Below are 24836 nucleotides of genomic sequence, written 5' to 3'. Positions count from 1 at the left end.
CTTGGCCCACGAGAGCGTTCAGAATCGCACCCCTGGAATACTATGCTATGATGAGAGTTTAGATTTGAACTATTTTACATATTTTTAAACATTTTATTTTGCAGAAACTTTACAAAAACATAAATGGGAAAACTGCATGACTGTGGACAAGATATCGTGGGGCTATCGAAGGAATACAAAACTATCAGATTTCTTTACAGTCAAAGAGCTCATAAAAGAATTAGTTACTACTGTCAGTTGTGGAGGTAAAATAAAAAAACAAATAATTTAGTATGCGATGAAGCCATTAGTGAGTAATTCGTTCGATCATTATTTTATTCTTCTAGGAAATCTTTTGATGAATGTCGGTCCAACAAAAGAAGGAACAATATCCCCTATATTCCAAGATCGCCTTCACGGAATGGGCGAGTGGCTCCAAATTAACGGAGAAGCCATATTCAAAACGCAACCATGGACTTATCAGAATGATACTGTCAATGGTGATGTTTGGTATACTGCATCTAAAGAAAATATCGTTAGTTCAGATAGAGGGGATAATGATTTGAGAGGATTGTCTACAGTTTACGCAATCGTGTTAGAATGGCCAGAATATAGACAGCTGTATATAAAAGCGGTGGGAAATAAATTAAGTGTGGAGGACACAAAAGTGTATTTGCTGGGGAATGAGAAAACACAGTTAAAAGTAAGTTTGATAACTTTATTTTCTTATCCATTTTCAAATATATATGTAGGTATTTTCTAATGTCAATAAAATAAAATTTTATTGTTTCAGTGGACCCAAAATGAAGAAGGTGTTACAATATTATTTCCTGAAATGGATAATGTTAAGTCGCGCTTGGCATGGACTCTAAGAATCACCAATGTAAACCAGTAAATAAAACATAAACATTCAACAAACTGACAAAACAATTGCTGTCAAAATTAAATAAAATAAATATTGAAAATTATAAATACAATCGTACGTTAGTTTTTATAATATTAAAGATTTGCAAAAATCCATTTAATCTGTATATATCGTCATGGTCATAGAACAATGACGCATATGATTTTCTTCAACTTCACACGAGAGCAGTTTATTATTTTTTTTACATCTTGTCACAACTTGATAAGTAGAATTTGATACCTAATTACTTGTGTTAGTTTTAGGTATATATTAAAAAAAAATGAAACCTGGAATATGATGCCTTCATATAACTTTTTGAAGATCAAATATAAAAAAAAGTAAATGTCTCAATTTTCACACCGATATGTACCTATTAAAAGTTTCTTATTAATCAAAAGTTCATAGATTAGTGTCAAAAACAATACGCAAGTGAAATGTAAACAATGATATTGATCTAAATAAGTCCTCAAATTTATTGATACATAAACAAATAACAATTTTCCAGTACATTGTTGATAAAGAGATACAAATCACAACGGTAGGAGAGAAATGAGGATAGTAGAGTTCAATTGATAACATATCATCCATTTATTTCATCATCAATAAAAAAGATAAAATGATTTTTATAATTTATTGTTTACATACATTAATAAAAATATTTGTATGTAGTTTATGTTACACTTTGTATTTGTCAATAATAAATTTATTACACAAACATACGATAAATAATTAATTCAGGTGCATCGGCGTAGAATTTGAGTTTGGCATCATATCTTGAGTAGGACTTGGACTGGAACTAAATGAACTGAGCGTTTCCCTCGTGTCTTCCTTCACCCTGAGCTGATCTGACATTGATTTAGAAGGATCCTTGAGCATCTTCTCCCGATCTCTATCCTTGGGCATACTGTGACTTCTTTCTTTATCCTTAGAGGAAGAGCGATCCTTGTTGCTGTGCTTGTGCTTATGCTTATGTTTATGCTTCTTTTTGTCCTTCTTCCGTTTCTTAGACTTAAAAACAAAACAGTAAAATACATTAAAATTACAAAGCATAAAACCATAATTTGTACTATAGGGATTCAACACCCATTATTACTTTTGACAATTAAAACTTATGAAAAATTGCAATGTGCGTGTATTTAGTGACACATTATTATTATTATTCGTCACACGCAGGCAGCCTTGCTGATGCGCCTATATTTCGTGTACTGCTTTTTGTCCAAGTTCTTCCTTCAAAAAAGCATCCAAACAGTTTTTGAACTGGTTGACCGAAATGGAATGGACAACTAGACTTGGCAATTTATTCTAGTCTGAAACTACCCTGCTGGAAAGGAAGTTTTTCTTGGGATCGAGGTGGAATTGGGGACGATAGAGCTTCCAGTTATGACCCCGTGTATTTGTGTTGGGATTTAATTGATACATCTCATGTGGGGGGCAGTCATAGTAATTATTGAGTATCTTATAAGTTTCTATTAAGTCCCCTCTCTTCCGTTGTTTTTCCAATGATGTAAGCCCTAGTGCTTTTAATTTACCGTGGTAAGGCATCCTTTGGGGATTTTTGTAGCACATCTTTGGACTTTTTACAATAGCTCAATGTCTTTAGTAAAATAGGGACTCCATACTTGATATCCATACTTCAATAAAGGTCTTATATATTTTGAGAAATACCATTGAAGTTATATTTTGGAATGCCTTTTTAATCAAGTAAATTTTTGACTTGGCTTTCTTGGCAATAGATGTGATGTGAGCCTCCCATTTTAAATCCATTGATATGATTATGCCGAGATCTTTTTGATGCTTCACAAGTTTGAGTTGGACACCACCCGAAAGGTAAGTATACATAGGGTTGTTTTTGCCTATGCGAAGAACGGAACATTTTTCAGCGTTTAGCGAGATATCATCATCACGTCTTTAGAACATATTAGATTCTCTGCTATATTAGCAGCTTTAGAATATTTAATTATTTTTTTGAGTTCAAAATCTTTTAGGTCCTCGAAACACCTCAGCTGAATCTAGTATTTGGTAATTCGAGGGTACACTGTACAGATAAGTCTGATAAAAATTATACCCATAGTTACTATGTAGAATTTTACCTTAGATGAGCTCGGAGTATCTGATTTAGGTTGAAACATTCCTGGTTCAAATCCAACAGGCCCAGGAGGTCCTTGCAATCCGGGTAACGATATAGAGTTCTCAGAGAGATATTCCCGTTTAGAATCATCCTGGATGTAAAAAAAAAACATTAATAACAATTAACAAACCAGTTGGAACAGTAGCGGAAGCTCTGCTGAAGAATTGCAGATGTACATGTTGATAAAATATTGAATGAACAATGCTCTTTTGTCTAAATCAACAGAGTATAAATAAAAATTATTGGATCCAAATTGATTGATTAAGTTTGCCTGTTTATTTTGTGCCAAATAACAAAGGAGAGAGGTCTAATGGAGTTGGAACATATTATAAAGAGAGTGATATTTTAAAAATTATTTTACAAATATACATATACTTAATTTATATTCACGGACTAAACAAAGTGATTCATAATGTCTAAATTTATTGCAACAGAGAGGGATTTGAGAAGGGAATATGGATGTTTAGGCATTTACAGGGCTCATGACCTGTCATTGGCTAGTTTAAGTGGCAACTTTACACACTGTATAACATTCACCATTCTGTTTATGTGTTTGAACTTCCAGATTTCCTCAAATCTTTCATATATGCGGGTGTAGTGGTCAAGACGCTTGACTCACGCACGGAAGGTTCCGGGTTCGATTCCCGGTGAGAACACAAAAATTTTAATTAGATTTTTCTCAAGCCTGGGTGTTCTGTGATGTAATTCACCACTGTAATTGGGCATCCTGGCCTGTTGTGGTGCAAAAAAAAAAAAATATATATATATATATTGACTGTTGTGAAGTAAAATAGCTGAAACCGTTATTGATGTGGGTGAGATTCATCTGGCTGAATTAAATCACCTACTAGGCAACGCCTGAAAACACTTTCCAATTTTTATACTTCTTATACCAGTTAGTTTTAATCAACAATGTTTCGAGTATGTCCAAATGTTTGTAGACAGCCTAGATTTCACTTTCTAGGGAGTTATTAAGGGGAAACATAGTCTTATTTTTCTTCATCCAAATGTATTCCCGTATTTTCTCCCTGGATTATTGCACTAGAGCAATGATCTTTTTACACACTATAGATATTTACTATTGGCATGACTTTATTGTTTTGGTTTTTTGATAATTGTTTCTTATGGGATCTAAGACTATTCAAAAACTTTAAAAAAAAACAGTTTTATCTGACGTCTTCGGACGTATGATGTACAAATATATATGATAAACAATAAAAAAAAACAGTATCTTATACTTAATTCGCTTTCTTAAAAAAAATAACAAAATGGGTTTAGTTTAGGGGTATGGAAAATGGAACAGCCAAACGTCAATTTTGTCAATTTGGGCTAGGCAGAATTACTCCAACGTGTGGTTGTCTTTTTCGCACAGTATCTGGGAGGCATTTGCGTAAGAGTGACAGAAAAACAATGTTCAAATACCTATTCATAAAAACTGTCTATCACACATCATATTAAGATCTTAATTTATTGTAACAGAGTGAGATTTGAGAAGTGAATATGAGAGTCTGGGAATTTATTTAGATCCTAATAACTCCCTAGGCAGTGAAATCCAGCCTGTCTACAAATATTTGGATAAAACAGATTGTTTTCATTACATAAATATAAAGTTTTTAAGTTACCTTTATGACATGAATGATATTGTCCGTGATCATCGGTGCAACAGGCTGTTCAATATAATCTGGCATTTCTGTCTTGATCTCTATCGGCTCCTTTTTGATCAGGTCCGCTATATTCTGTCCCGGCAGTAATGATGATGAGCCGAGATTTAGAGAATCGGGAACAGGTTTAGGTGGCAGTGGGAGCGGAGACTCTGCTCGCCGTTTGATGGCCCCCATTTCAGTCTTGATTATGCTACCGGATGGAGAAATAATCGGCTTTTGCTAGAAAAGAAAGCATATAGAAAATATTTTTTTAAATCCCACAATATGGCATGAGCACCTTTATGATAGGCTTTATAAACTGTGAAACTGGCGTTGGGGGTTCTATTCCCACTATTTACAAGAAAAAAATCCAAGAAAGATGTATCTCAATGAAGTTTGGTGTTACAGAAAATTGGATGTAAAAAATGTTTTCTTAGGCGCGGTAAAAACTAGAGCATTAAATTGTACAGCAAAGTTTCTTGAAAATGTATGAAAAAAAAAAATTTCTAAAAAAATTTTGAACGGCGTCACTAGTTTTTCTGAATAAACCAATGATATAGTGTTATGATAGATTTCCATTTTACGGGAAGCCAATTTACCAATCAGCAGAACTCATCAAGAGAACTTGTGAATTTCTAATTAAAAAAATCATAGCTCTGATAATATAGACTGAAAAAATATATTTTTTTTGTTATAAGAAAGTGAGATGTCAACCATGTCAGTTATCCAACCCGAGACCTATTGCAAGGTAGGCAATCACGCTGACCAACTAGATCACGGTTATTTAAATTTACAGATACGTAAGTAATTTCAAGTTTTCAATTTCAAATAAACAAGCTAATGAGAACATGTGTACTAGAAACCACAGAAAAGTAGCCAGAAACTAAAATGCACGCAATGGTCCATGAAAAAACAGATGCTCGGTGTATGTCTAAGAGACAGAATAAGAAATTAAGAAATAAGGCACTGAACCGTAATTACGGATATCATAGGTGGTGAGCAAAATTAAAATGGCAGTGAGCAAGAAACTTGGCGAGGCAAAATGATGGCAGGTGGACACCCAGAATAATAAAGTGGAGACCACGGGTAAACGGAAGAGGTGTTGGAAGGCCACTAAAAATATGGGTCAACAACATTGCTTCGATAGCCAGTACAACATGGATGATAAAGTGGATGATAGGAAGGAGTGGAGATGTTTGGAAGAGGCCTTTATCCAACAGTGGAAAGAACAAGGCTGAAGAAGAAAGAAGTAAAATCTGGAGGCAATTATTAAAAAAGTAATAGTTCGATAACATACATAGCGAGCTGATTGATAATAGATCTATTTTACAAAATTGTTAGTAATAATTTGCAACCTTTAATGTAATTCTTTGCAACAAAATTACAAAATTGAAAATTCACCTCATAGTTAGGGGTAGTCATTCTCTCTCTTTCAAGCTCCCTCTCTTTCGCCTTCTCCTTTTCTCTCTGCCTCTCCTTTTCCCTTTCTCTGTGCTCGCGGTGATGAGCCTGCCTCATCATGGCTTGGATCTCCGGTAGAGGCATACAGACGGGAGTGCGGTTCCCATACAGAGTGTAGTAAAGGTCTACCATGTCACATCTGTTGAATAATAATTACATAAAAACATCACAAATAATTAAAATACACCCTACCACACTTGATGCCCCCAAAAATAAAAATCTTTGTGTGAAATATTTATTTTAAAAAAACTACGATGATATTGGTATTTCCGAATGTTTGTAGACAAGGACTGGACTCCACCCTCTAGGGAGCTATTGACACAATGTTACAACAGAGATAGTGAACATTTTAAAGAAGGGTATATGGAAATCTATGTATTCATATGTTATCAAGAACAAAATGAAGAAATATGGATGCTTAATGAAAGGCAGAACGGTGAATGTTACAGATTGCATATATTTCCTTCTTCAAAATGGCCTTTATCTCCGTTGCGATAGAGGTAGGGAAGTAGTATTCATAAAAGATATTGCAAAAAAAAGTGCATCGGACATCGCCGCGAGATTAAATGGCGAGCATAGAGCTCTGTACAATGCGGCGGTGCATATATATTTTAAGTATATATATGAACTACTCTGATGTCAGTCACGACGAAACCAGGTCACTGGAGAAAATTATAAATAAAAGCGGGACAAAACTGCGTATGTATTTTTATTATTATAATTAAAATGCAGTTCCACCAAGAAATGTCAATATAATTTTTTTCTATTTATTATAAGCGAGGTAAATAAAAAAAGTAATTGCACCTCAATCGCGCATCATTTGATAGAAGACCATTGACATTTCCCCATAGGCGTTGCACTAGGCTCTCTGTATCCAGTCGATGTTTGGAGGCTTTTCGGAAGGGTGGCATCTTGATGAGGAGACGAGCAAGACCATGACGCACAGCTGGATCAGGGTCGTTTTCCACCACAGTGAGAAGAGAGATCAGGTCCTCCATTCTACCATCTACTCGAACAAAGTCAACGAGACACTCCAAGGCAGCCAGGCGGACATCTAAGGAAAAAAAGCCATTGTATTAATAATATAAAAGCATTTTTTTTTTAAACGTCTCTTACAAAAAAATGCACCTTGGCGTATTGCTAAAAGCAATATCTTCCAAACAAACAAAAACCGACCATTGTAAATTGGTCATAATTTGTACTTTCTTTTTATTTTATATGCATTTTTATTACAGATGTTTTTAGTGGGCAGATAGAGCTTGTACATTTAGACGTATTACTAAAAACAAAACATATTTCAGTAACATTTTGAATGTTGGGATAAAGAATGGATAGAATGAGAGATTGGGTCAGGAGTTTGGAAGGAGACAAAAAAATTATCTAGAAAGAAAGGAGAAAAAAAAGAGGGAAATTAAAATGTTGAGAATATATGAAAAACAATGTTGCAGGCGTTTTTTGAAGGTAATATGGATAGAAGAATTATTACAAAATACAGAAGTCTAGGCATTTTACAAGTGTTATGTGTGATAGGCTATTTTTTAAAAGAAATATAAGCATTCTTATGTTTTACCATAACATTTCAATTTTAGAACCATTTTCAAACAGTCGAAAATAATTAGCTGAAAATCTGAATACAGTTGTGGTGATGCGAGTTTTTGAACTTCTATTTCTCTATAATTTCATATGAATAAGATGGTTGAATCCAGTAATGTCTAGAAATATTTTAATATTTGAACATACTAAAAATATTATGTAATCTATGTTTAAGAACATTAAATCAATGATCCAACAAAAATTTTATTTGTCATTAACATCGGCCATTATCAACTTTTAAATAAAAAAAAACAGTATTTATTCTGTTGGAAGGTTGGAAGAAATAAGCTCGCCAACGTAAAAATGAAATAGATAAAACCATACTATGTATATTATTTTTGCACAGAATGAATGTGTACACAATAAATATACAGGTAAAGAATTTCTACAAAAAAAATAAATTATAAGTCTACCTACATATGGCATGAAAAGGATATTGTGTGTATTTCAGTTGCTGTCAAAAATTGTTGCAATGCAGACTGTCATTTGCGCATTTGTCATTCTTCACTTGTCATAGAAGGAGTGAGCAAAGTTAAATATTGAAAATTCGTAATTCAGTTGAAAATTCTCAAATATGGATGATGTTAATAAAAAGAAAAAGGTTTCAAGTAAAAAGCCAACGCAAGTTATACTTCACAGTAAAAATGAAATAAAAAAGAAGCGTAAAGGAAGGCGCGAGAGCTACTCCATTTATATTTACAAAGTGCTGAAGCAAGTTCACACAGATATAGGTATTTCAAGCCGTGCCATGATCATTATGAATAGTTTTGTGAGTGATATATTCGAAAGAATCGCATCCGAAGCAGCGCGTCTTGTGGTTTATAACAAGAAGTCTACACTCAGCAGTCGGGAGATACAAACTGCCACGAGGTTGGTCTTACCCGGAGAGCTTTCCAAACACGCTGTTTCCGAAGCTGCTAAAGCCATACATAGCTACATCAAGCAATCGGCTAAAACACTGGATTGAGAAATCACACTTCAATAATACGTTTTAATGATTCAGAACACTCAAATTATTTAAAAGTATAATTTTGTGCATAATAGTTAATAATTTATTGGTTGTTTTTATAGAATCTTTTATTTTCAAGGTATGGAGTTTGTTATTTATGATTTGTACAGCATGAAATAATTATTGTTGTTGCTGGTTTCAATTTCATTATAATACTGTGATATTTTTGATAATAATGTCACAGTTTTTATTTATGTTAACATTAGATTGAAATAAAGTGCTTTTACACTAAATTATACATATTGTTTGATTTTATAAATTGAGTAACGTTGAGTCGGGACAAATAGAGTACTAGTACAACAAAATATAATTAATGAATAATTTATTAATAATTTAATAGTCTCAATAGCATATAAATATAAAAAGAGCAAAAAGAGATAAATATTTTGTTTGCATGAAATAACCACATAATTTATTTTTTTTAAAGTACAAATACAGTAAAACAATAATTTTAAAGATACTATATTTTAATATAATCAATTACAATTAGTCCGCCTCGTTGTCTAATGGTTAGTGCATTTATCTACCGTCCAAGAGGACTCGGATGCGATTGACAAGCTTCATATGAATATTTAGAAAGGTGTTTTTACACTGCCCTGGATTGACATCTGCAGCTCAAGATTGATCATCTTGCATTTATGTAACAAATTATAAAGATACTCTTGGATTGGTGTGCTAATGCAGTGACCTATACACCATTAAAAAGATAAGGGAATGATGGTTAAGGTTTTGAAGATTATTATAAGATTTCATTTATTTTCTCTTTCCATCCTGCCAGGAAGCTGGTATCCTTAATTTCATAATGTATAGTACCTACATATTGCAATATTATAAATAAATAAAAAAATTACCTATATACTGCCCATATTCAGCATAACTTCTAAACAAGTTGGGTGCACTGGGAAGATGTCCACACTGCTGTAGGCGTCTTACTGCTCGGAGACAGCTAACGGTGACAGTGTTTTTGTAACACGGTAAAACTTTCTCTAAATTTAAAACCCTGGTGATTTCTTCAAGAACTAATCGTGTATCTGCTGACAGCGATTCAGCTGTGATTGGGGCTCCCTAAAAAATAACTACATTTTAAACAAGAAAATAATTTTACATTATAAAAGTTTAGTCATCTTTGAATAAATAACTTGCATAAGATAAATATTTATAACACATTTTAACAACTTCAAGAAGGTCATTAAAAAAACGCGATTTACCGATTTATATGTGAATCGGAACATACAGAAAATAGATGTACAATAAGATACAAAAAAATGTTTGACAAAACTTTACCAATAAATTAGTGATAATTTCAATAAATATCAGTCAAGATATCATTTAAAAAATACATGAACAATATTCACAATCTGTTATAAAATGACTTTTGCTCTGAGAATTTTTCTTTTCTGGTCCCAAGTGTGTTCCATGGCCTGCAGTTCAGTTCTGAACGCTCTCTAGGGGTATAGAAAGCGTTCAGAATTGCACTGATGGATGGGCTTTGGGACTTACGGAGTTTGTTACACATTAATATTTTATGAAATTTTTGTACCTTTACCTTTGTAATAAATAAAATATCTAAGACTCACATGGAAAAAATAAAATAAAAAGTCAAAAACTGATATAAATTTCTTAGATTTTCATATCCAATCAGATGTACAATGAGGTTTTCTGAGTTATTATGCCATCTTTACGGAGGTACCGACATATCGGAAAAGATTAAAGAGTGTAATTGTGGAAAAAAAAAAGAGTGGAAGAGAGTAAAGAGAAAAGAGTGCGAACGACAAAAACCTATGAAACTTCACCACGCAAAAAGTAATCCTCCTGAAATTGTAATTTTGAACTAAATTGAATGCAACAATGTTTGAGTATGTCCAAATGCTTGCAGACTGGTCACAAGCCCTGTAAATGCCTAGAATTCCATATTCCCTTCTCGAAAATGTTTTCCCTCTCTGTTGCAACAAATTTGAATATAAATTGAATGCTTTTAAAATTTAAAATCAGTACAAAATGTGTAAAATATTGTATAAATATCAGACCAACCGTGAAACGAAAATGATTTGAAAAAAGAAAAAAAAAGTATTAATCAATTAAGACATACAGTAGAATTTGGTTATTACGAGGACGATGGGATCGACTGAATTTGTTCATTGTAAGCATTACTCGTTATACCAAAAAAAGGTTTTTTAAAATCCAATCGCCATTGCATATTGTCACTAAGTAAACAAATAAATATACATATGTATAGTTCATACAAATATGTAACTAAAAAATAAAACCATTAAGGAAAGTTATAATAAATTCTTGCAAACATACTACTTTTGAAATTTAAAATGAGGATAAATAAACGCTCTTATTTTTTCACAATATTTACACTGAGGATAAGATGATGACACACGTCAAGATTTTTGGTGTCACATTATATTCCACAACTAATTGCCACTTTTTCACGATTTGAGTGTCACTCTAGTTAGTAGACATGTTTATAATAAAAGGGTTAGTTTTTAACTGATCTGACATTTTTATTGTTTGTTATGCATTGACTATAGAACATTAAAAAAAACTAAAAAGCATTGTAAAAAAAACCCCAAAATAAAGATGTTGTTCATAAACTACAAAAGTTGTAAATTGTAATATATACTTGCTGGGTTCACAAAGCTTGGATTTTTTACATGCAATTTCAACCATGTGTGTAATATTTTTTCAATGTTGCCGGCGAAAACACCAATTAGGTACTTAGACACTTACATAGTGTCATAAACATAATCCGATTAAAAAAAGTGAATAAATGTATGGAGAAAACCATAAACTAAAATGTCGATGAATGTTTCCTCGTTACGTCCGAGATCTCGCTGTTTCCGCGATCGTTATAACCAAGTTTGACTGTATTATAAATAACAGGTAGGAACAAAAAATACATGAATTGGTAACCTGATGAACTACAGACACAACAGCTGTTATTGTGGCAGCAAGAGAATCCACTAAAGCAGATCTATAGTAATTATCTGAATAATGATTCTTAGAGTTATCATTGTATTTAAAGAGATCCAATAGAAATCGGGTCACTTCGGGAGGACAGATGCCATGGGTATTTCGTAGCCCTAAAACAGATAAGTAGTTTATTTTATTTTTGGAACAAGTGAATAACAATCAATAAATAAATCAATTGTTTAAAAATAAATAATATATTTGGCTCCGTGTATTCCAGTACCTTTGTTTAAATAACATTTGTAGAAACGTCTCCTTTCTCTTCCTTAATTATCTCCTCGTCTCCTCTCCCTTTATTCCTCATTCTCTATTGAAAACTAGTATCGACATTAATTTATTCATGAACACATATTGCTAGTTCTATTTTAGTAGGTAACAATTTTTTTTGCAAACATTGAAACTAATATAGAAACTGATATTAAAATATCTATGGGTATCATCTAGAAATGAGAATGAGCGAGTTAAATTAGATATGAGAATTGTTAAACTTACCCGCCATAGCTACAGGAATAGTTTTCTGCAGGTAGTAATGTTGGAAATTATCGAAGTTATTCTGTCTGACAATATGGGGGGCGGAGAACGAGCCAAACATCTTTCTAAATATTGCTAACATAGCTGGCGGACCAGCCCATGAGCTAACCATTGCGTTTGCCACCTAGAAATAATATAAAGTATGAAGAAGTTTGGTAAATGAATGTGATATACTATTTTTTATTATGCGGCACTTAAAATTAAACTTAAAATTTATATAATTATTCTTCTATTGAATGCAGGCCCTGTCACTGTCCACAATGGTGAAACATATTAAAAAGGTCCATTTTTTGTGTGATTTCTACCAGTATAAGCTTTCATTTGCTGATGTCGTTTATCCAAAACAAGTCTGAATATTTTGTGCGGTGCTGGTAGCATCAATTTGAATCACAGATTATTCTTTATTACATTTCAATCGCTTACTAACCGAACTTTTTATGTGGATGAGTATTTGACATATCTGAATATTTTGTTTGGTTGTGGTACTTTTCAATGGCTCCTAACAAAAACCACATTAAAAAAAACCTCTTTTTTTACACGGTTTCAAAATAATGCTGCATATATATATATTTTTATTAATATTGCGTAGTAATAATAATACATATTTGTTTTTCAACTTGCCTAGCACCTTGAATGTACGTGATAAAAAGGATGTTGTATTGTCTGATAGTGATGGTAAATAATGTTTGTAACCATTTTTTAAAAATAATATTGAGATAAAATAAACAATAAATATTTTTTCATATTTCCTTAATTGATTTTTTATATAAGAAACCTATCTATCCTTATTCTTTAAGTATACTGTTTTTAAACAGTATCCCCAGTGTAAAATAGAAGTCAGGTGTATAAGCAGTTTTTTCCTACGTAGATCTATTGTGAGGTCCCTGTAAATTACTTCTCGCCCTCCAAACCCAGGTCTTTAAAGAGCCTGGCTACTGAGTGGAGGGTGAGTGTTCTCCAAGCCCAGATCCTTAAAGTTTCGGGCTGTTAGGTAGGAGGCGAGCGCTCTAACATTCTGAGGTTCAATCAGTAACCCCCATACTCAATAAATAAATTAATAATAATCTGATACATTTTAATATTATTTTTGATAGATGCACAAAATTACCTTAGTCAAACATAGAGCAGCTTTGCATCTAACTTTATAAAAGACTTGTTCATTTTCTATAGTGTCAGTAAGGGCCATGCGAGTGGCTGGTGTGGAGTACTTATCCAGAGCGTAAATAGCCTCATTTTGTGCGGTGACATCACGTTCATGACGTAGTTGGTATTGCCACTGGTAATCTGGTTGGTAAATCACTACACTTCGGAGAAGTGACATTTCTGGGTCCAATCGAATCCATAATACTGGAGAGTCACTGAAAAAAAAGTATTTTGGTGCATAAGTAAACAGACTTAAAAAAAATTGTGCAGATAATCAAAATGGAGTAGATTTTCAATGCGAATTTAGAATATTATTGATAATAAGAAAGGTTGGCACATTTTCCTACTTGTCATGAGGTCTCTGGTTTGATTCTCGGTAAGGTTGACATGAAATACTGATTTGAAAAAGATATTTTAACTCTTAAAAGACTGTGCTCAAAAAATCACTCTGTGAACGGTGCTGTAACCTCAAGTTACATTGAGTAAAAGACGAGATATTTTAAAACACAGGTATTTAAAAAAAAAACATGGATATACTGTTTAATAATCTATGTAATATCCATAAGTTATAAAATAATAATATAATTTACACCTGTTATAGCAAAATATGACATTATAGTCACACGAGATTAAAATGAAATGTTTTCTAGTTCCTAGACTGAAGCTTACCTGAAGAGTAAGACTGTTCATCTTGTCAAATGATCGAGATACGCTGCGATTGGTGTAACAATGCAGTTCCCTATGCGCCATTAGGTGTGGATTAGGGAATAATGATGATAATAAGTCAATGTGTATTTAAATTGTTTTCTTTCTTTAATTGTAAATAAAATATTTTTTACCAACTAGTATGAATGCAATTAAAAAAATTCTTACTCCATTGCAGAAAGGTCCATGTCCACTTCTTCTCCAGTACATAGCGGGATTTTCTTTTTCTTGTTCCTTCTGCTCTTGGAATGACAAGTGATATCGGCCTTCACCACAGTATTTTCGATTTGCAGAGTGTGTTTGAATGTCCCGTCTAACTCTTGAAGAGTCAGTAAAAGTGGCCCTACGTATTTCCGAATGCCTTTTTGAGAAACAGAATCTTGCCTGATTTCCAACTCTACAGTGTTTCTGAAAAATAAAAACAAAAAGATTCTTAGTATTAATCATAAAAAGGTGTCTGTTTTAAATACAATAAGATTATTAGAACCAAATTCAGCAATTTCAACATCAACCAGAGCCAGTTGCATCGTTAAAAGTGAATTTAAACTTATTTATGGTTAATTTTTATCAAAATGGGCAAAATAGCTGACAAATTTAAATTCGTACTTTAAAATAAAGTTTTGGAAATTCCTTACACAATCAGATACAGATTATTATATTTTATATATGTAAAGTGTACTTAAAAGATTGTGGCAATTACTGTGCCTAGTGCCTGTGTTAGTTTTAATTAAAAGTGGAAATTGTAAATGTAACAAGTGTAAATTGATAGTTGCAATAAGTGTATGTGTATGAAATAAAAGTACAACACGTGGAGAAATCCAATCCAAAATTAATAAAATACATATGCAGTATAACCCAATACAAAATTACACAGATTTCTATGAAACTCTCATCCACAAATATGAAACATGAGCAATAATAGGATATTTTTACAAATCGGGAATAACGTTAAAAATGTAATGTATATTTAGAGCAGATTTTTACAATTCTAATTATATAACTATCAATGTAATCAAAACAAGTTTTTATTTATAATTTTTAAGTTTAATAATGAGCACATACAAAACGGTTTACAGTTGGCATCACATATTTTTTTTCTAACATTGCATACAAGCTTGGTCCAAAAACGTCATATATGCCGTTTGTCTCACAAGACGCAAAACGTCTTGTTTTCGGGTAGTTCAAAATATGTACATTTGAAAGCTTTGCAGAAAATTTATCCGACATTGCAGGAAAAAATATTAGTACCGTAATTATTGTACATTTTTTGCTAATTTAAAAATAAAAAGAATAAAAAAACCTGAAAAGACCCTACTGCGAGATGCAGTTTGATAGTATTTGGCATACACAGCACAAGATATTAAATATTTTTCTTAGACCAAAATGTATAAAATTGAGTGAAAAAACCAAGGATATAAAAAAGTTAGTTGAAATTTAGCTTAGAGAAAATATGGATAGAGGGACCACAAATGATGTTCTGCTGTTAATTGAATCAGCATTCACTTCGTAACACTTCATTATAAATTATTATGAAAACAAAAATTGTGTAACACTAATAACAAAGTTTTATTTGCATAATAATTTAATTCTGCTAATTTATTTAGAGTTTAGTCCTTAAGCTTTAACACTCAAAAATTAATTTAATTTAATGTGAGATGTAAAGCAGATTCTCTAAAACAGACGTTTTATCATGCCTATATGGGAGCCTACTTACAACTTTTAATTAGCGACAAAAATAAAACATTATTTTTGCATAAAAAAAAACCTCTGTACCGTTTTCTGTTGAACACCGAATTGAGTGTAAATCTAGCATGGCCTCCCGAACGAACCCACTGATCAACAAACACCGCCATGTCCTTGCCGGTGACAGTGAAGATGGCCTTGACGAAGAGGTTTGTGGACAAGAGAAGGTGTCCCCAGAGTCCGGCACCGATGCGGGTGGAGGCGGCATTGCTGGCCAGAGACAGCTGTTTGTTGAACACTTGCAGCAGTAGCTCTTGCCCGATGCGTTGCTCCAGCATTCTCAACACCAAGTGAGACTTCTTCCTCATAACCTGCCAAGAAATATTTTTATTTTTTATTATTTGTATATAAGCCCTAAGGGGAAATACAATATTCAAAATGATATGTAAAATGGCTTAAAAAAACAATAAACATGTAGAATTCATTCTTTCTTTTTTCCACATCCGCGCACAAGCGGAGCGTATGGACATGACCATATGCCTTTAGGAGACCCTATCACTAGTCAGCAAACTCGCCCACCCCCACGTAAATCTCGAATCCCTTAGTTCCGTCAAATAAAGATTGTCATTGATGGCGGGAGCCTGCAGGTGTGAAGAAGAGGCAACTTGGGTTAAAGCTCCCTTGAGGCATCCACAGCTTGTGTCCATGCCAGGTCCACCACCACATCCTCAAAATGCTCATTAAAGGAGGCTGCTGGGTCCGTTCTCAGATTTTAATGTTGGTAATGAAATCGAACCACATGCGTATGTAGAATAAACATTATAAACCAGAGTACTTAATTATTTTTTTTCCGTACTATTAGAAAGATAAACACAACAAAAGAAAATAATATAGTGGTTAGTATGCACATTAGATAGGTAGACAAAATTAAGGTTTTAAAAATATTTAATAAAAACAAAATGCGATATTGGATCAAACTGCCTTTAATTCACAGAGCACTACTTATTTACTAAGACATTAATATCGTAGTAAATAAGAAAGATCATAAATATTTGTTCATCTTTGCAAATGAATGAAAATAACAAATGAAAAAAAAAAAAAACATTCTAACATTTAACTCAATGTAATATTCATTTTGATGTTTTCCATGAGAATTCGATATGTGTGACAGTTATTTACACCTAACGCATAAGGCTGGTCATCTAATAACCATTTTATCGTTGGTCCTGATTGCGGTATTTTCTGAACCATCAACTGCGGATATGAGAAAGATAAAAACAATTTAACATATGACACTTTTTACTAACCCCAACATATCGTGGTGACATGGTGTGGATATTTCTAACGGGAAAATAAAATTGGTCTTTGGTCCCATGGGTGATAGAAACAGGTGGTTGCCAGGGATCCAGAACAATGCCTCCATATATCTCTTCGTAAGTAACAACCTGAAACAAACACTATTCTCAACACCCAGAAACAGGAAAATGGGTACCCTGCAGATTGGTAAATAATATTGTATAAAACAAACCGGATTTTTGTACCGTGGTAGTGTCCTGGATTCACAGATCAGTGGTCCAAGATTTAAATCATTACATGACTAATTGGAAGTAGCCTGAGTAATGAAATATTTGGGTAAATCGTAAATAAAGATATTATTATTATGGATAATTTATATAGTGCCATTTTCGTAATATAATACCTCAAGGGCGCTTTATAAAGTGTGAATAGAAAGACTTTTAAAATCTTTAGCAGTTTTTATTGATTAACCTGTTCATTATATGACTGACTGAGTGTTCTGTGTTTTTTTTTTGTACACAGCAATATTTTCAACGCATAGATTAATGCCATGTCCATAATACATCGATTATGTCTGGCCTGAGATATAAATGTGCCAAATGCAGACAAAATATTAAATATATATTTTTTTATATTTGAGGTACTAACTTTACGATGGTTACTCATTATCATAAAATAAATTTAAAAAACTCTGTTTTTTAAATATTCAACAATATTTTTTAAATGTCCATAAATTTTTAGTAAAAAAACCATACTCATAAATTAATTTAACTTTCAAAAATAAAAAAGTGCAAACCTCTTGAAGTTCATGTTGAATCCAGTCTCTATACTCGTTATTTCCAAAGCACTTCTTGGCGTAAAGTCCACAGAGGTACTCTGAAATTCCTTTAGCCAGCCACAAATCTGACCAATTCTGCATAGTAATAAAACACCCGAAGAACTGTTCGGCTATCGCTTGAGCCATCGCTTTTCGAGTGATGTACGTCTGATCTATGATGGCGATGGAATGAAGAAGGTGAGTGCTCATAATGGACATCGTAGTATACGCAGATACATCTTGTTCAACCTTGAAACAGAATAAAGACTAGTGAAATATGTTGCGATGACAATATAACCTACAATAATAATAATTATGCTGTGCAGTTACCTCATCGACAAAGACTTGCTTGTAACAAGAATACGGATATCTAGTTGAAAGTGTTTCTTCATAAAATTCAAACGCTTCATGCATATAACGTACGGAGTTCTTTAGATTTGGCATCAGATTTGGAAGACAAAAATGTGTAACTTCGTGCATGAACGGATCAACATAAATCTCAAACGGTCTGAAAAATTATAAAAACAAATTAATGTTGATGGAAAAAAGTCTTTATGATGGTTTCTACATTAGGTATAAGAAATATCTTCATGCCTGTTTTCCTCCTACAAGGGGATTATTGCAGTGATTTTAATAATGTACATATTATGCAGGTTTCATAGAATTATAATATACCAGAAGGCGCGTAGAATCATGTTTGCATACATCACACTGTGTCCAAAAATCTGACATCTCGCCTGCATGTGTGAAGTGGCCGCGTAATGTTACCAGATCGCAAACAATATATTATCACAAATATAAGATAATTTTGTGTAGTGTTAAAAAAATATTTTACTGACTGGACTATACAAAAAAAACCAGGTAATTATATTAGGCAAATGTAAAAAAAAACATTAATAATCATTTAGTAATTAAGTCAATTAATACCGTTTAATATTATACTAAGGTTTATTAATAGAAAGCCGGGTAAAAAAATTCATTACCATGGCAATACTAACAAAATGTCTACCTTGTCTTATTTAAAAGCCTGACAGACGGTAAAATAATCGAATTCTTAAATAATATTATTTGTGAATTCGCTACTTACACATGAAATGTGATCCTACCTTACTCCATTTTAATCCCAGCAGTATTTTGACACTTACAAATGACACAGCATGACACAGCATGACATAATAAGCGCGGCCTCCGTGATAAAGTGGTCAAGACGCTTGACTCACGCACGGAAGGTTCCGGGTTCGATTCCCGATGAGAACACAAAAAATTAAAATGTGATTTTTCTCAAGCCTGGGTGCTCTGTGATGTAATTCACCACTGTAATTAGGACTCCTGGCCTGTTGTGGTGCAAAAAAAAAATGTAAATTGAATTTAAATCGACAGTTGTGTACTAAGCAACGTCTACAGAATAATTCTTTGCTGTCTTCGTTGATTATAAATGGCCAAAATGTGAAAACTACTAATTTATGAGTAGTTTAGTCTGCTTCAGTTTGATGCACTTATGTGGTTTCTGGACTATTATAATTCTATGACAGGTTTATTATTTGAACATGAAGTAACTACTATGACAAGTTTTGTGAGAAAATTGATATGTAATATGAATATTTGACAATACCTCTTTCAACCAGGGCCCATATTTATCTTCAATTTTATATACGAATTAAAATTAAGTTTTATGTATGAAAAATAGAATACGCGTACAATTTTTTTTCGAAATATGTTCAATTACAGGTTACCGACAAAGATACTTGAAATTTTCATACAAATATATACATTTGTGTACATAAAGATCAATTTTACTTTCTAGACAGTCGAAGATAACTCTGTTAACTTCAAATTGTTATTGCCTCCCTGGAGTGTAATGCTTTTTAAAAAAAGACATTTTAAAATGGTAAATGGTATGTTGACTACTTTGCCGATTTGTAAGTTTGACACATTAATTTGTAATGAGTAAACTGTGAATGCACAGACGGTTGGCACATTTTTTTGCACAATATGTAATAATGTGTTCTTTAAACTCAAAGTATTATTAAGATTAATGATTAAATTGTTAAAATGACACAGTTTCTTGTTTACCCTATTGCGAGAGCGATATTAGGGGCACAGGCTGGTGTGTTGACAACGTAGTGGAACGTCTTCCTGCGATAGTCCGGGGTGAAGAGAGTGTCCACAAGTTCTCCACAGGACACGGCTGTGAGGCTCTCGTCCACCGTGAACTCCAGTTTCCAAGTGCAGGGCTCCGCGAAACTGTCAACGCACGGGAACCACAGACGGGCTGAATGGCCGTATGTGAACATGTGAGCTGATTTCTGTCAAGAAAAAAATATTTTTTCGTATCAACTGATGACTTGTCAAGTGTCTTTACAAATGAACAAAAATATTACTATTTTTTCTAAGCAAATACTCCCAATATGACTTATATTTGGTCTATGGTTTTACTTACACTTGGTATTTTCTTCCGCTTAAAACCTGTGAAATATATGATTACGATTATGATTCTAATATAAATAATGTTTTATAAAATGTGTCCTGTAACTAGCTCTAATAAATATTATATTATAATAATATATAAATATTAAATATTATATTATAATAATATTATAATAAGTTCATGTAGAATTATTTAAATAAATTCAAACACTATTATGGAAAACTTAATTGTAAAACACCTGTGATGGATATATCATAAAAAAAAGGTTAGGTGCAAAAGGCCATGATAATAATTACTAACTTGATTAAAATTAGAATTAATAAATAAAATGCATATCGCTAAACAAAAAAAAATGTTTGGTTTTTTTCTGTAGATTGTTTTCTATTTTCATATGCTTAAAAATTTTTTTAGGCATACTACTTATCACCATTTTGATATTGCCAATGTCATGTTTTTTTCCCTTTTATAGGGGCTTTCACTAAAATATGATAACATCGGCCAAAAACGAGTTACACGCAATTATAAATCATAACAAGCATATAAACAACAAATGACAATGAATAACAATATGTACACTTACAATAGACAAATCATTGCCATGTTATGATAGATGGATATCACGGATGAATAAAGGGAATTTTAAGTAATTCTAATTCCTAAGATTTTCAGGATTAAAAGTTAAGAAGAATTAATTAGAATTTGAATAATAAACAATTACTGTACTGTGTAATCTTGGTGCATTAATAAAACGAATTGTATTTTTCCATATTTATTTTTTATAAATGTAAATATTTATTTTGTTTTTAGTTGTCGATATATAAATAAATATTACCTCTGTGAGTGTGCCTTCTCCTTCAGGCACAACAAAATGTATTCCTCCTTGGGGATTCTCCAGGGAGAACTCTATACCTATTCTCAGTCCCCGACCTTCTCCCACAAGGTGAGCGGCTTCCGGAGGGACGGTGATGTGGAGCTCCCCAGAGTTGTGGTCAGGGTCGATCTTCTGGGCTGCCACCAGGTGGCAGTTGGAGAACACATCCAATGATCGCCTGTCAATAAATTAATTGCATAACGTACAGTTTCCTAAAACACTATAAACATATAAAACAGTAAAAATCAGAACTACAACTGATCTTTTTCATGTCAAGTTAATGGTTAAACAAGACATAAAATAATATTAATAAGTTTGATCAGTTATGAAGATATCAAAGAGATATGCATACTATTTTCTTTATTACACCTATGTCGCTATTTTTATCTTATTTATTAGGCGTGTTAAAACAAAGATGGCATTCTCCGCTTTTTTCATTTTGAGTGATGTGCAATAAACGATTTTTAGTACTTTTCCTAGGCTGCAAGAATAATTTATTATTTTTGTAAATAATTGTTGCAAGAAGTTATATTTTATTGTGATTAATCGGGAAATTATTGACTCATTTTAAATTAATAGATGGTTTTGGTTTGGTTTGTTATGTAACATAAAGATTGCCATTGTTTTTCGGAACTAAATATATTGAGTCAAAAAAGTGTATGAGATACTGCCATTTTTGTTCCGAAACTTTTGCCGTTGTCAATAGAATTTTTGTTTCTCTATCCATCACCATACCTAACTCATTTCAGACTAATGGTGGAGATTGCCGTCTCTGTTTTAACACGTCTCATAAATATATGTATATTTTTTTTAAAACAAATATACGCGTTCTTATGATTCACCCAAATATTTCAATTATGGGGGCATTTCAGATAGTTGTAAATAACCCAATAATAGAATACGAGCCTTGAACCTTTGATCCATCAGTCGGCATCACTACGACGAGACTACAACACGGAAGGTGAAAAATAACAAATTATAGGAATTGAATGTAACAACAAAGATGTAAACATTTTATATTATTATGTATGTATCTTTTTGATGTATATTTTCGTTTTTAAGTACAAATTTTTGACCAAATCTTCTTTTGACCAGTCTGTTTTTTGGTTGGCTGAAAGATCTTGCTTTTAGCAATAAGTCCGCCAAAGTACTAATTCTTTGTACTTGAAGTTTTAAACAAATAAATGAATTATTTACCATTATTCCTATATTTCAATTGATTTTTCAATTCTATAGAATTATTCATGTGAATTAATAAGGAAGTTCAGCCCTATGGAAAATTAGATAAAAAAATGTTTTCTTATGCAGGGTAAAAATTAGAGCATTAAATTGTGCAGCAAAGTTTCTTAAAAGTGTATAAAAAAACAAATAAAAATGAACTACTTTGAACGACATCACTAGTTCATATGAATCAACCAATGATAAGAGAGTTGTGAAAGATTCAAAGATAAAAGAGCAGCAAAGTTGGTTTGCGGTAAGTCAGCGGATTAATCGGCAGAACTGACCAGACGAGACGAGAAGAAGCTGAAGAGAACTTGAGACGTCACACGCGGAGCATTTTCAGAAATACAAAACTTTAAATAATCATAGCAATGAAAAAAAAGAATATAATACAAACTTTTAAAAATTATTTGTGCTTGTTTTATTCACATGTAATTGATGAATAATATCTAATCATAACAAATTGTGATTATTATTTCAATGTATTGTTTATTGTTTGTAAACAATAATAAATAAAATAATTAAATGGCTTAGTTTAATAGTCTTATAACAAATAAAATAAAACCACTGAACTTCCTTATTTATTAGTGAGTTTATTTTAACAATGCAATGAATATAATTGTGCTATTTAAATGTGTGCTTACGTAGTAGGATTGGATTGACAGATGTCCAAAAACGGATCACAGTATTGGAAGTTCGCTTCATATTGATCGTTTAAACAAACTCTATAAATACGACACTGTTTAGCATTGAGCCTTATGTATCTCAAATTGTCACGAAGTGGAACAATAGTTAGTTCCACAAACCCCTGGAAATAAACAAAAATTCGTACATAAATAAAACAGTTCACTAAATTACCATTTAAAAGAGGTAATTAAGTGTGTTCATACAATTATACTCCTCCTTTCAAAGCTTATTCCAGTCAAACTGAGAATTTGATGGGCTGTAAAACATCAACAAATAGGTTAGTTTTACTGTCAATATTGGGAAAATTCTAAAATTATAATGTAAAAATACTTATAGTTTGAAAGGTCGACAATTGTCAGCAGTTCTTTCTTTTTTCATGATTGATAAATGGGAAATTATCGCTATAACACACAGTATTTACAATTTTACATATCTGAAAGCCGACGCCACAAAACTTTGACAGCTACCATTTCCCATAGAAGACGAACAAATCGTGTTCTGTGTTCAAAATTGTACATTCATTCTAACCAACATTGGAAAACGAATATTTTAAGATTTGGGTGTTCAGTGTGCTGGGTACTTAGTTATAGCGGGGTATATTGAATACATAAAAAAGGGTGAAATTTATTTCTTTTTTATTTAGTTATCATAATACTGTAGTATTTTAATTAATATTCAGACCACATTTTTATAATACTCGTATGATGAATAATTATCTGTACATAATAATATGATTAATAATATGATATGAATAATATTATTTGTACCTTAAAGGATATACCACGGAAGTCACAATAAACAAAATGTTTAGGAAACCAAGTTTTGAGATAATGCGATTTTCGAAACGTTATAACTTTAGAACCAAATGAAATAATTTCAATTTATAAAGAACTGTTAGTATAAATAATGATTATTTAATTACAATTTCATGAATAAGATAGTAATATTTGATATTAAAATAGCGTATTTGGGACTCCTTATGTTTTTTGTACTAAACAAAGGAAACTTTAGATTTTTATTTAAATTTAAAAAAAACATTTCTACGAGGAAAGTGGACTTTAGTATTAATATAGTTTTATTCACGTATAAAATAGCTTATTACGATTATTCAAAACTCATAATGGCCAAAAGTGGACTCCCGTGTTTTATCCTCTAAGGTACAGTTTATATTGTACCATTTTCAATAAGCATATATACCTCAAATGTACTTTGCAATACACGAATATTTAAATAAGTATTTTTTTTCAAATTTGCATGCTTAGAAATTCCATTTTTTTATTGGTATTTTTACCTCCCTGCTGAGGTGTTTTAAAAAGCAACAAATTTTATGTTTATTTTTAATACTTTTCTAGATAAACAAATATTTGTGTTCCAAAGAAATACTATAATACATTTTTATTTATTCGAACACACGTAAACATGTTTAGATTTGTGTTTCAATAATATTATATGTGTAAGTAAGAAAACTAATGAATCAAGTCCATTTATTTTAATTTTGAGATACACTTAAAGCTACTTTTAGTAAAACCCAAATATTTTCATTTCAAACACTTAACATATTCCAATAGTAATTAGATGAATTAAAATAAATAGTAAAAAAAGTATGTAAAAGATTTATTAGTATTCAAGAATAAAATCATAAGGACAAATATGGACAAGCTTCACTATTATTGTGAAAAATTTCTCGATAAGTATTATAAATTTTGATCTTCTATCTTTTGCAGGCGATGTAATCTTTTGATTTGTAATCTTCGGGGAAAA

At 32.0% G+C, this 24836-nt stretch overlaps 3 protein-coding genes across 4 annotated transcripts; 2 read left to right on the top strand and 1 right to left on the bottom strand.

The window, feature by feature from the left end:
• Fuca (alpha-L-fucosidase) lies at window positions 1-956 on the top strand. Its single transcript, XM_088240782.1, has 3 exons — window positions 1-245; window positions 327-682; window positions 773-956. Exons 1-3 carry the CDS (start codon window positions 137-139, stop codon window positions 872-874), a joined length of 567 nt encoding a protein of 188 aa, XP_088096908.1. The 5' UTR covers window positions 1-136; the 3' UTR covers window positions 875-956.
• Window positions 957-1332: 376 nt separating this feature from the next.
• Taf2 (TATA-box binding protein associated factor 2) lies at window positions 1333-23575 on the bottom strand. Of its 2 annotated transcripts, none has more exons than XM_088240781.1 (19): window positions 23406-23575; window positions 23279-23331; window positions 23033-23196; window positions 21129-21345; window positions 19942-20174; window positions 18199-18376; window positions 17848-18117; window positions 17063-17200; window positions 15846-16126; window positions 14241-14480; window positions 13333-13582; window positions 12186-12348; window positions 11637-11806; window positions 9569-9782; window positions 6920-7169; window positions 6056-6254; window positions 4634-4894; window positions 2974-3102; window positions 1333-1891 (listed from the first exon to the last, which is right to left on the bottom strand). In XM_088240781.1, the coding sequence occupies exons 5-19, from the start codon at window positions 20160-20162 to the stop codon at window positions 1613-1615; spliced, it is 3243 nt and encodes a 1080-aa protein (XP_088096907.1). In that variant the 5' UTR covers window positions 20163-20174; window positions 21129-21345; window positions 23033-23196; window positions 23279-23331; window positions 23406-23575; the 3' UTR covers window positions 1333-1612. The 2 variants fall into 2 exon arrangements, with proteins under 2 accessions (XP_088096907.1, XP_088096906.1); XM_088240780.1 differs by having other exon boundaries at window positions 23279-23333; window positions 23410-23548.
• LOC148271900 (late histone H2B.L4-like) lies at window positions 8155-8886 on the top strand. Its single transcript, XM_088240783.1, has one exon. The coding sequence runs from the start codon at window positions 8283-8285 to the stop codon at window positions 8673-8675; it is 393 nt and encodes a 130-aa protein (XP_088096909.1). The 5' UTR covers window positions 8155-8282; the 3' UTR covers window positions 8676-8886.
• Window positions 23576-24836: the final 1261 nt, after the last annotated feature.

This window comes from Micrasema longulum, unplaced genomic scaffold (genome assembly GCF_059751315.1).
Source record: "Micrasema longulum isolate JH-2025_06_02 unplaced genomic scaffold, ASM5975131v1 h1tg002597l, whole genome shotgun sequence".
NCBI lineage: Eukaryota > Metazoa > Arthropoda > Insecta > Trichoptera > Brachycentridae > Micrasema > Micrasema longulum.
The sequence above is the reverse complement of the archived record's forward strand: the minus strand, read 5'-3'. Positions and strand labels throughout refer to the sequence as shown.